This window comes from Suncus etruscus, chromosome 14 (assembly GCF_024139225.1).
Source record: "Suncus etruscus isolate mSunEtr1 chromosome 14, mSunEtr1.pri.cur, whole genome shotgun sequence".
Taxonomy (NCBI): domain Eukaryota; kingdom Metazoa; phylum Chordata; class Mammalia; order Eulipotyphla; family Soricidae; genus Suncus; species Suncus etruscus.
The window spans coordinates 86818028-86830765 of record NC_064861.1 but is presented as its reverse complement, the minus strand read 5'-3'; the positions used below and the strand labels follow the sequence as shown (position 1 = coordinate 86830765).

General features: G+C 39.2%; 1 protein-coding gene across 1 annotated transcript in view; it reads left to right on the top strand.

Moving 5' to 3' along the window:
• Positions 1 to 468: 468 nt before the first annotated feature.
• The window catches only part of CXCL17 (C-X-C motif chemokine ligand 17), a 71670-nt gene continuing 59400 nt past the window's right edge, over positions 469 to 12738 (top strand). The window contains exon 1 of the mRNA XM_049787505.1: positions 469 to 523. Coding sequence (XP_049643462.1) covers positions 469 to 523 — 55 coding nt within the window. The remainder of the gene's footprint in view (positions 524 to 12738) is intronic.

The following is a 12738-nucleotide window of genomic DNA, read 5'->3' as shown; positions in this document are numbered from 1 at the left end:
AGACCCACAAACCCATAACATAAACCAACACAATTGGAGCAGAATAATAAACAAAATGAAAGTGAAAAGAATGAAAGTGAAAAGAATGCTAGGCAAGTACTACCCTCAGATATATTTTTTCACATAAAAATCAAAATATAATTAGGGAGTCATCCACTAATAAAATAAACAGGATCAAAGGTTTGACTGGCTCAGACAGATGACACTTTTTGCCAGGAAAGTTTAGCTACAAACCTAAGACTATCCTTTCATGACAACACCTGCATAGAACATATGGAACCATTTTCTTCCTATAACAAAGGGAAGCACAGGAAATTAAGTCTCACTAAAGTTTCTCTAAAATTCCCTAAGCTTGCCCCAGCTTTCTGCCTTATGGTGGTTTCTAGATGAGTACATCTAGAATGAGGCCATGCAATCAGAGCACAGAAACCATGCCAAGGCTAGAATCTCAGGAAGCAGGGACAGGGCATGCAGCAGACACTCCAGAAAACTGTCCTCCAGGAACAGGACAACCTGACCTCAGGTAAAGGCACACCAAGTTTTGCCTAAACTAAAGTTAAATACAAGTAAACTAAATTTAAAAACAAGTCTCCAGGAGCCATAAGAAGAGAGCATCAAAGTGTTGCACAAAGAAACAGATTTTTATATGAATAAACATGCTCACTGAGGGTGGCAGAGTTACAGCAGAGCACGTAGGGCATTTGTCTTGCACACTACTGACCTGGGTTCAATCCCTGGCATTCCCTATGGTCCCCTGAGTCTGTTAGGAGTAATTTTTGAGTGCAGAGCCAGGCGTAGTAACCCCTGTGAAACCCCCCCCCAAATGCTCAGTGAATCTAATATGTGATATCTACTAAAAAAAGGAAAATAAGACCTATTTAAAAAGAATCAAATGTTGGTGTAGACTCCTCTTTCAATACCCATTACCATATCCCTTAGTTTTCTAGACTTGAAAATTACGATTGTTTTAAGAATGCTCTATACGCAATATAACCCCAGAAGTCTTTCTTCAGTAAAGTTTATCCTCACCAATGATGATTGGCTTAGAAAATGGAAAACCTTTCCATCCGACTTGCTGATCTTTTATGTGTTCTGATCCAATCCACCTGGGACAGCTTTTATAGAAATTTCTTGTGTGTTTAAGAGAAACCCAGTTTTATGCTCATGAATTCATCTAATTGTTGTTTACTTGAAAAGCTCTTTATCTTGGTTGGAGTTTTCTTCCCCCGTTATGGGGCCACAACTGGCACACACAAGGGTTACTCCTGACTCTGAGCTCAGAAACCATACCTGGCAGACTGAGTGGACTATATGGAATATTGGTGATACTCTACCCACTGTGTATCGCTTCAGCCCAGAGATTATTTTCTTTTAGCACTTTGCATACCTTATGCCTCTCCTTTCTGAGGTTCTGTGAGAAATCTGCTAGCAACCTTAGAGAGGGCTTCTTTAGTATTATTTTTTCTTTGATTTTTGCCATTTTAATTATAATGTGTCTGTGCACATCTGTCTATCTTATTTGGAACTCTTGGAACTTCCTGGATCTGTGAGTCTAACCCTGTACTCAGCTTGAGGATCAAAAACACTTGCGTTCGAATAAATTTTTCAAAAAGAGGGCTCAAATGACTATACATAGCCAACCTGATTTGATTCCTGCTACCATTTAAAAACAAAAGACTTAAAAATAGAAAATGTTACTGGACTTTGCACATTCTAGATTCTGGCCTGGGAAAGAGCCACAATCATCACAAAATGTGGTTGAAAATCCAACTGAAAACTTAGTATCTTCCTGAATCTTGAGACTCAGATGACTTTGAGACAAGAGCAAATCAATTTTTTGTGAGTTTTGAGCCACAACCAGTAATATTCAGGCTTAGTCTTGGCTTTGCACTCAGGAATCACTCTTGGTGGTGCTCAGGGATCATATGGGATACCAAGGATCAAGTCTAGTTCCTACTATACTATGAGTTTGAGCCCACAACTCAATTTTTAAGGTCATATTCCTGTAATTAAAGTAGTAAGAAAGGATGGGATATAGAAAGGTTCAGCAAATTCTGTATATGAACAATGTCCAAATATCTTATTGATTCCTACATCCCATGACCACAGGTCAGAGTAAAGCATTCTAATGAGAAGTAAAAGAACTAGAAACTACACCTGCCAGTGGGGCCCGACTGTGAAAAATTGTGAGTGCTGCCTGTGTGTGTCTGTCTACTGTCCTGTCGCGTGAAACTCTTGGGAGTGGGCCGAAAAGAGGCTCCAGAAAACTTGCTCTCCCATAGGCCCATTCTAGGGCGGAATGCCAAGGAACTGCTCCATAACGTGAAAACCAGCTATAAGCAGTACTTTGCAGAAGCCAGGTCCCCTGTTTGTGACGTCAGGCTGGGAAAATCTACAAAACTATGCCTGCCCAGTGGGGCCCGACTGTGAAAAATTGGGAGTGCTGCCTCTGTGTGTCTGTCTACTGTCATGTCATATGAACCTCCGAGCGCTCTTTCTAAGGAAAGAACGACATCGCAACAAGAAGAAAAAATCACACTAAGAACTGTGCTGGATCACTGAAGCCCAGCATTTCTCTCTGGACTGTCTTCTCTGCAACGTGCTCAAGCCTAAGATTTGATCCTGTGTGAGGATTCATCCACGAAGGACTCCCCTCCCTTGGAGGCAAGTCGACCCATCCAGAAAGGGCAAAACCAGAGGAGTGTGGCTGCCTACATCATTTAGCCAATGAATACCACCACAACACATAGAAAAGCCCACAATACAAGTGTGACAATGGGGAAACAACGCAGGCAAGCATCAGACATAGAGAATGAAGATGACAATTCTGATGACCAGATAATGACCAACCAACTAATCAACTTCTCAGATAAGGACTTTAAACAAGCAATATAGAAGATGCTCAAAGAACTCAAAGAAACCATGGATCAAGTTGAACAGAACACTAAAAAGAACCAAGAAAATATAAAGACAGAAATCACAAAAGTCCAAACTGAAATAACATGTCAACTAACAGGCCTGAAAAACTCAGTAAATGACGTGAATAACAAAATGGATAAGCTCTGGGACAGGGTATCAGAAGCTGAGAATAGACTTGGTGCTGTGGAAGATGAGATAAATAACAATTCCATACAGCGGGAGAGATTGGAAAAAAACTTAAAGCAAATAAACAGAGGAAAAATTAGACAAAGAATGGGAACAGATGAAAATAGAAGTCTAAGATGGCTCAACAGAAACAACTTAAGAATCATTAGAGTCCCAGCGACCCAGGAAGAAAATTTCCAGGAAGAATCAACAGTCAGGAACATCATTAAAGAGAAACTTCCAGAGCTAAAGAATATATGTGATCAAATCCTGCATGCTTGAAGAGTACCAACCAAAAGAGACCCCAGGAAAAATACCCCAAGACACATCCTAGTCACAATGACAAATCCCACAGATAGAGACAGAATTCTGAAAACAGCAAGATCAAAAAGAGAAATTACATTCAAGGGAGCGTCCTTGAGATTTACGTAGACCTGTTACCAGAAACACTCAAGGTCAGAAAGCAGTGGTGGGATATTGTGACAAGACTGAATGAAATGAATGTTTCACCTAGAATACTGTACCCAGCAAAATTCACTTTCTGGTTTGACGAAAGAATACATGGTTTCACAGACAAAAAACAGCTCAGAAACTTTACAGATTCAAAACCAGTCTTAAGAGAAAAACTGACAGACCTAATTTAAGACAAGACTAACCAAAAGACACACCAAATTTCAATATAAAGATGGCATTAAATCCCAGGACAATTCTTTCTCTCAACATCAATGGACTAAATGCACCAGTTAAGAGACAGAGTGGCTAAATGGATCAAAAAACTCAATCCAACCTTCTGCTGCCTACAAGACATGCCCCTGAATAGTCAGAACAAAAATAGACTCAAAATAAAAGGCTGGAGAAAAATTATCCAAGCAAACAACACCCATAAAAAAGCTGGAGTGGCCATACTAATATCAAATAATGCAAACTTTATACTCAGGAAGGTTGTAAGGGACAAACATGGACATTTTATATTAATCAAGGGGTATGTAGAGCAGGTAGAAATAACTCTCCTAAACATATATGCACCGAATGAGGGGCCTGCAAAATATTTAATACAACTGTTGACAAATCTGAAAAATAATATCAATAACAACACAATAATTGTGGGGGACCTGAACACGGCTTTGTCAACACTGAATAGGTCAACCAGACTGAAACCCAACAATATACTAGACCTGAGGAGAGAAATGGAAGAAAGAGGCCTAGTGGACAGATATAGGACACTCCATCCCCAGAAACCTGGATACACATTCTTCTCCAATGTACATGGGACATTCTCCAGGATAGACTACATGCTAGCACACAAAATATACCTCCATAATATCAAGAGGATAAAAATTTTGCAGGCTACCTTCGCTGGCCACAAAGCTCTGAAATTATTTGTAAATTCCAAAGGGACACAGAAGAAAAACTTTAACACCTGGAAGTTAAACAGTCTCATACTCAATAACCAGTGGGTCAAAGATGAAATCAAGGAGGAAATCAAAAGGTTCCTGGAAACAAATGACAATAAAGACACAAACTATCAGAATTTATGGGACACAGCAAAAGCAGTACTGAGAGGAAAATTTATAGCTTTGCAAGCACAGGTAAGGAAGGAAGAAGGGGCTTACCTGAGTAGCTTAATGACACAGCTAATAGAACTAGAAAGTGCTCAACAGAAGGACCCAAAATTAGGGAGACAGAAGGAAATAACAAATAACAAAGCTGAGAGCAGAAATCAACGAAGTGGAAACCCAAAAAACAATCCGAAAGATCAACAAAAGCAGAAGTTGGTTCTTTGAAAAAATAAACAAGATTGATAGACCACTGGCAAAACTAACAAAGAAAAAGAGAGAGAGAAACTTGATAACTCATATTAGGAATGAAAAAGGAGAGATCACTACTGATATGACAGAGATTCAAAGGGTAATCAGAAACTACTTTGAGAAACTCTACGCCACTATAAATGAGAACCTGGAAGAAATGGATAAATTCTTGGACTCTTATAATCTTCCACAGTTGAAGGAAGAGGATGTAGCATATCTAAACCCACCCATCACTACTGAGGAAATTAAAACAGTAATCAAATGTCTGCCCAAAAACAAAAGCCCAGGCCCAGATGGATTCACTAATGAATTCTTTCAAACTTTCCAAGAGGAACTACTACCAATCCTGGCAAGACTCTTTCATGAAATTGAACAAATGGAAACCCTTACAAATAGCTTTTATGAAGTCAACATCACCTTGATACCTAAACCAGACAGAGATGCTACGAAAAAAGAAAATTACAGACCAATATCGCTGATGAATGCAGATGCAAAGATCCTCAACAAAATCCTGGCAAATAGGATTCAGTGCCTCATTAAGAAGATTATCCACTACGATCAAGTAGGTTTCATCCCAGGAATGCAAGGATGGTTTAACATCCGTAAATCTATTAACATCATACACAACATCAACAACAAGAAAAATAAAAATCACATGATCATATCAATAGATGCAGAGAAAGCATTTGATAAGGTTCAACACCCATTCTTGATCAAAACTCTCAGCAAGATGGGAATGGAAGGAACCTTTCTCAATATAGTTAAGGCCATCTACCACAAGCCAGTGGCAAATATTAACCTCAATGGAGAAAAACTAAAAGCCTTCCCTCTAAATTCTGGCACAAGACAAGGCTGTCCTCTCTCACCACTCCTATTCAACATAGCACTGGAAGTACTCACTATAGTGATTAGGCAAGAAAAAGATATCAAGGGAATCCAGATAGAAAAGGAAGAAGTCAAGCTCTCACTGTTTGCAGATGACATGATACTCTACTTAGAAAACCCTGAAGACTCTACCAAAAAGCTTCTAGAAACAATAGACTCATATAGCAAGGTGGCAGGCTACAAAATTAACACACAAAAATCAATGGCCTTTCTATACACCAATAGTAATAAGGAAGAAATGGACATTAAGAAAACAACCCCATTCACAATAGTGCCACACAAACTCAAATATCTTGGAATCAACTTGACTAAAAATGTGAAGGACCTATACAAAGAAAACTATAAAACTCTGCTCCGAGAAATAAGAGAGGACACACGGAAATGGAAACACATACCCTGCTCATGGATTGGCAGGATTAACATCATCAAAATGGCAATACTCCCCAAGGCATTATACAGATTTAATGCAATCCCTCTAAAGATACCCATGACATTCCTCAAAGAAGTGGATCAGGCACTTTTGAAATTCGTTTGGAACAATAAACACCCTAGAATAGCTAAAGCAATTATTGAGAAAAAGAATGTGGGAGGAATTACTTTCCCCAACTTTAAACTTTACTACAAAGCAATAGTTATCAAAACAGCATGGTATTGGAATAAGGACAGGCCCTCCGATCAGTGGAATAGGCTTAAATACTCAGAAAATGTTCCACAGACATACAATCACCTAATTTTTGATAAAGGAGCAAGAAATCCTAAATGGAGCAAAGAAAGCCTCTTCAACAAGTGGTGCTGGCACAATTGGATAGCCTCTTGCAAAAAATTGAACTTAGACCCCCAGCTAACATCATGTACGAAGGTAAAATCCAAATGGATGAAAGACCTCAATATCAGACACAAAACCATAAGATATATAGAACAACACATAGGCAAAACACTCCAGGACATTGAGACTACAGGCATATTCAAGGAGGAAACTGCACTCTCCAAGCAAGTGAAAGCAGAGATTAACAGATGGGAATATAATAAGCTGAGAAGCTTCTGCACCTCAAAGGAAATAGCGCCCAGGATACAAGAGCCCTCCACTGAGTGGGAGAAACTATTCACCCAATACCCATCAGATATGGGGCTAATCTCCAAAATATACAAGGCACTGACCGAAATTTACAAGAAAAAAACATCTAATCCCATCAAAAAATGGGGAGAAGAAATGGACAGATATTTTGACAAAGAAGAAATACAAATGGCCAAAAGACACATGAAAAAATGCTCCACATCACTAATCATCAGGGAGATGCAAATCAAAACAACGATGAGATACCACTTCACACCCCAGAGAATGGCACACATCACAAAGAATGAGAATAAACAGTGTTGGTGGGGATGTGGAGAGAAAGGAACTCTTATCCACTGCTGGTGGGAATGTTGTCTAGTTCAACCTTTATGAAAAGCAATATGGAGATTCCTCCAAAAACTGGAAATCGAGCTCCCATACGATCCACCTATACCACTCCTAGGAATATACCCTAGGAACACAAAAATACAATACAAAAACCCCTTCCTTACACCTATATTCATTGCAGCACTATTTACCATAGCAAGACTATGGAAACAACCAAGATACCCTTCAACAGATGAATGGCTAAAGAAACTGTGGTACATATACACAATGGAATATTGTCAGCTGTCAGGAGAGATGAAGTCATGAAATTTTCCTATACATGGATGTACATGAAATCTATTATGCTGAGTGAAATAAGTCAGAGAGAGAGAGAAAAACGCAGAATGGTCTCACTCATCTATGGATTTTAAGAAAAATGAAAGACATTCTTGCAATAATAATTTTCAGACACAAAAGAGAAAAGAGCTGGAAGTTCCAGCTCACCTCAGGAAGCTCACCACAAAGAGTGATGAGTTTAGTTAGAGAAATAACTACATTTTGAACTGTCCTAATAATGAGTATGTATGAGGGAAATGGAAAGCCTGTCTAGAGTACAGGCGGGGTTTCGGTGGGGAGGAGGGAGATTTGGGACATTGGTGATGGGAACGTTGCACTGGTGATGGGTGGTGTTCTTTACATGACTGAAACCCAAACACAATCATGTATGTAATCAAGGTGTTTAAATAAAAAATATATATAAAATAATATAATATATAAAAAATAATACAAAAAAAGAAAGTTATAAACCACAAATCTTCAACTTATGAAGGAAAAAATCATATCTGTAAATCTCAACAAAAAGCTCAATAAAACTAGATATTATTATTATCCCTAGTCCAAACTAAAACCTATTTTATTTTATTTTATTTTATTTTGGGGGGGTTTGGTTTTTGGGTCACACTTGGCAGCGCTCAGGGGTTACTCCTGGCTCTATGCTCAGAAATAGCTCCTGGCAGGCTCAGGGGACCATATGGGATGCCGGGTTTCAAACCACCGACCTGCATGAAAGGCAAACGCCTTACCTCCATGCTATCTCTCTGGCCCCCTCTTTTATTTTTTATTTTTGTTTTGGGCCACACCCTGAGGCTATCAAGGGTCACTCTTAATTTTGTGCTCAGAAATAACTCCTACCAGGCTTGGGGGACCATCTGGAATGCCAGGAACTGAACCCAAGGTTGGCCACACACAAAGCAAATACCCTACCTGTTGTGCCATCACTCTTGTCCTATTGCCTCTTTTAAAAGCAAGGGATCATTTTGGGTTTTGTTTTGTTTTGTTTTGTTTTGTTTTGGGGTCACACCCAGGAGTACTCAGGGGTTACTCCTGGCTCTACGCTCAGAAATCGATTCTGGCAGGTTCGGGGAACCATATGGGATGCCGGGATTCGAACCACTGTCCTCTGCATGCAAGGTAAATGCCCTACCTCCATACTATCTCTCCAGCCCATATTTTATATTTCTTAGCATTCCCCCTTTGACCTACTCATGGCTGAGAACATTCAACTCTATTGTATGGTAAATTTCTCTTCCAAGTGTTTTGTATTATTTCATTTAATCCTCACAATTTTCTCATAAATGAGAGCGCTGAGGAACAGAAGTGATGAAATGGCGGAGGTCACCAATTAAAAAGTAACAGAGCTGTGACGGTAATCCAGACACTTTGTCTTCAAAAAGCCGCTAGTCATAAACTGGTGCCCGTAATCGACCCAAACTTCAAGTGAGGCAGGTGTGCCGGAACTGCTGCCCGATCAACCAAGCCATTCCCAGGGTGGGGCAGAGCGACAGTGTGAAGAGCCAAGATACACACAATGAGGAAGTAAAACGCTTATAATCCCCATCGCACTGGGGCCCATATTTGGTGTTCTTTGGGTTCCTACATGGTCTCTTTAGCTGCCTGGCATTATCCCTTCATCCTGTATCAATTTAGACATTAGCCCCAGCCTGTTTCACAGACGATTTATCAGGGAACCCTGATCAAATAGGCACATCAGGAAATGCGAAGCCAGATTCCTCTAGAAGCAGAATCCACTTGAACTGATTCTCGATAACTGACTCCCTGGGAGGTAGCACCTCCCTATGGCCTCCTGGTTTCAGTGCTGTATTTTCCTTTGGAAGCCTGTTGGGCAACTTTGGGATACAGGAACAAGATATTTGCCAACAAGCCCTGAGTGACAGAACTGAGACAGAGCCTGACACCAGCAAGCTTATGTCAATAGGATCTGTGTCTCTCCACTTCATCCTGACCCACTCTTCCACTGTTAGCCTCCTGTGACCAAAGAACTAGATTTGGTGCCTTTTGTGTCGATCACTTAATCTCAGTGAACATGCTGTGAGTTTACACCACACAATATAGTACACAAGTTCAGAATCCTCAGCTTGCTGGGGCAGGAGAAATAGTACAGTGGTAGGGTAGGTATTGCACACAGTTAACCTAGATTCAATCTCCTAAAATCTTATATGGTCATCCAAGCCTACTAAAATTGATTCCTAGGCAGAGAGCAGGAGTAAGCCCTAAAATTGAGAATTCAAAAAAACAAAAAAACAAACAAATAAAAAAAAACAAGCCAATATCCTTGATGAACACAGATGCAAATATCCTCAACAAAATACTAATAAAAAAATCTAACAATTTATCAAAAAATATGATATAGGGGCCGGAGAGATAGCATGGAGGTAGGGTGTTTGCCTTGCATGCAGGATAGTAGTTTGAATCCCGGCATCCCATATGATCCCCCGAGCCTGCCAGGAGTGATTTCTGAGCATAGAGCCAGGAGTAACCCCTGAAGGCTGCCGGGTGTGACCCAAAAAAAACAAAAAAATATATATGTGATTACCATAACCAAGCAGGATTTATCCCTGCATGCAAGGATCATTTAATATATGTAAGTCAGTCGGCATAATACACCATGTCAATAAAAGAAAAAAATCATATGATCATATCAATAGATGCAGAGAAAGTATTTGACAAAATCCAGTACCTATTTATGATTAAAACACTCAACAACAACAACAACAACAACAACAACAGAAAAACCAAAACATTCAGAGCCGGAGAGATAGCATGGAGGTAAGGTGTTTGCCTGTCATGCAGAAGGTCATCAGTTCGAATCCCAGCATCCCATATGGTCCCCCGAGCCTGCCAGGAGTGATTTGTGAGCATAGAGCCAGGAGTAACCACTGAGCGTTGCCAGGTGTGACCCAAAAAAAAAAAAACACTCAACAAGAAGAATTAAAGGACTTTTTCTCAATATCATCAAAGCCATTTACCACAAGCCACAGCAAACATTATACTCAATGGGGGGAAATTAAAAGTCTTTTCGCTAAGATTTGGCACACACAAGGTTGCCCACTCTTGCTACTTCTATTCAATATAGTATTGGAAGTACTTGCCATGGCTGAGAAGAAAAATATATCCAGGTAGAAAAGGAAGAAGTCAAGCTCTCACTATTTATGATGTGCTACTATATTTAGAAAATCCTAAGACTCTACAAAATAAAGGTATTTAGAAGCAATAGATTTAATAGTAAAGTGGCAAACTACAAAATCAATACACAACTACAAAATCAATACACAAAAATCCATGGCTTTCCTACATACAAATAATGAAAGAGAAAAAGTTAGGTATTTAAAAAAAACAATCCCATTCACAATTGTGATTCTGAAAATCAAGTATGTCGGAAATAACTAACGAGGTGTAAGACCTACACATTTAAAACTACAAAACACACTTCAAGAGATAAAAAAAGACACATTCCCTTTCATGAATTGGGAGAATTAATATCATTAAAATGACAATACTATCCAAAATACTGGACAGATTCAATACAACTCATAAGAATTCCCAGGGTTACTCCTGGCTTTGCACTCAGAAATCAGGCTTTGCACTCAGGAGGCAGGCACGGGTGACCATATGGCATACTGTTCATCCTGGTTTGGCTGCGTGAAGGCAAATGCCCTACCACTGTGCTATCTCTCTGGCCCCTCCCATGACATTTTCAAAAAAAATGGATCAAACACTTCTGAAATTCATAAGGAACAAAAAACATCCATGAATAGCTAAAGCAATCTTTAATAAAAAAAGAAGAGGGGAGGGGAGGAGTGATAGCACAGTGGTAGGGCATTTGCCTTTCACAAAGTCTATCCAGGATGCACTGTTTGAATCCCGGCGTCCCATGTGGTCCCCCAAGCCAGGTGCGATTTCTGAGTGCATAGCCAGGAGTAAATCCTGAGTATCACCAGGTGTGGCCCAAAAAAAAAAAAAAAAAAAGAAGAAGAAGAGGGGAGGCATCACTTTTCCCACTTAAATGAAAGAAGTAGTAGTAATTTAATTACAAAGTAATAGTAATTAAAATGGTATGGTATTGGAATAAAGACAGGCTTAAATTAGTGGAATAGAAATGAATATCCTAAGACAAATCACCAGATATGCAACAAGTTAATTTTCAATAAAGGAGTAAAAAATATGAAATGAAACAAGGAAAGTCTCTTAGTTTTCACCTCTTTAACAGGTGTTAAAGAAAACAGGTGAGCTACACACAAGAAAATTAACTTAGACCTCTTTCTAACACCATGCACAAAGGTCAAATAGAGATGGATTAAAGACTTTGATATCAGACCTAAAACCATAGGTATATAGAGAAAACTGTAATCAGAACTCTCCATGACAATAAAGCTAAAAGCATCTTTAAGGATGAAACACAACTAACCAAGCAATTGAAAGCAAAGATAAACAAATGGGACTACATTAAATTAGGAGTTTCTGCACCTCAAAGGAAATGATGACCAGAATACAAAGACCACTCACAGAATGAGAGAAATTATTACCCCATACCCATTAATATCTATGATACATAAGGCACTGATAAAATTTACCAAGAAAAAACATTCAACACCATATTAAAATCGAAAGGAGATGAAAAGGAACTTCCTCAAAGAAGAAATAGTGGACAAAATGGACATGAAAAAAATGTTCTACATCATTAATCAACAGTGATATACAAATCAAAACAACAATGCAATATTACCTCACACCACAAAAACTAGCATACATCAAGAACAAGAGAAACTCAATGCTGGTTGAGATGTGGGGGGAAAGAACTGTTCAATGCTGGTGAAAATTTTGACTAGTTCAACTTTTTGGAAAACAATATGAACTTTTCTTTAAAAAAAATAGTAGAAACTGAGCTTTTATTAAATTAACATCTTTAGGGGCCGGGCGGTGGCGCTGGAGGTAAGGTGCCTGCCTTGCCTGCGCTAGCCTAGGACGGACCGTGGTTCGATCCCCCGGCGTCCCATATGGTCCCCCAAGAAGCCAGGAGCAACTTCTGAGCACATAGCCAGGAGTAACCCCTGAGCATCACAGGGTGTGGCCCAAAAACCAATAAATAAATAAATAAATAAATAAATAAATAAATAAATAAATAAATAACATCTTTATTTAAACACCTTGATTACAAATATGATTGTAGTTCGGTTCAGTCATGTAAAGAACACCCTCCTTCACCGGTGTAACATTCTCACC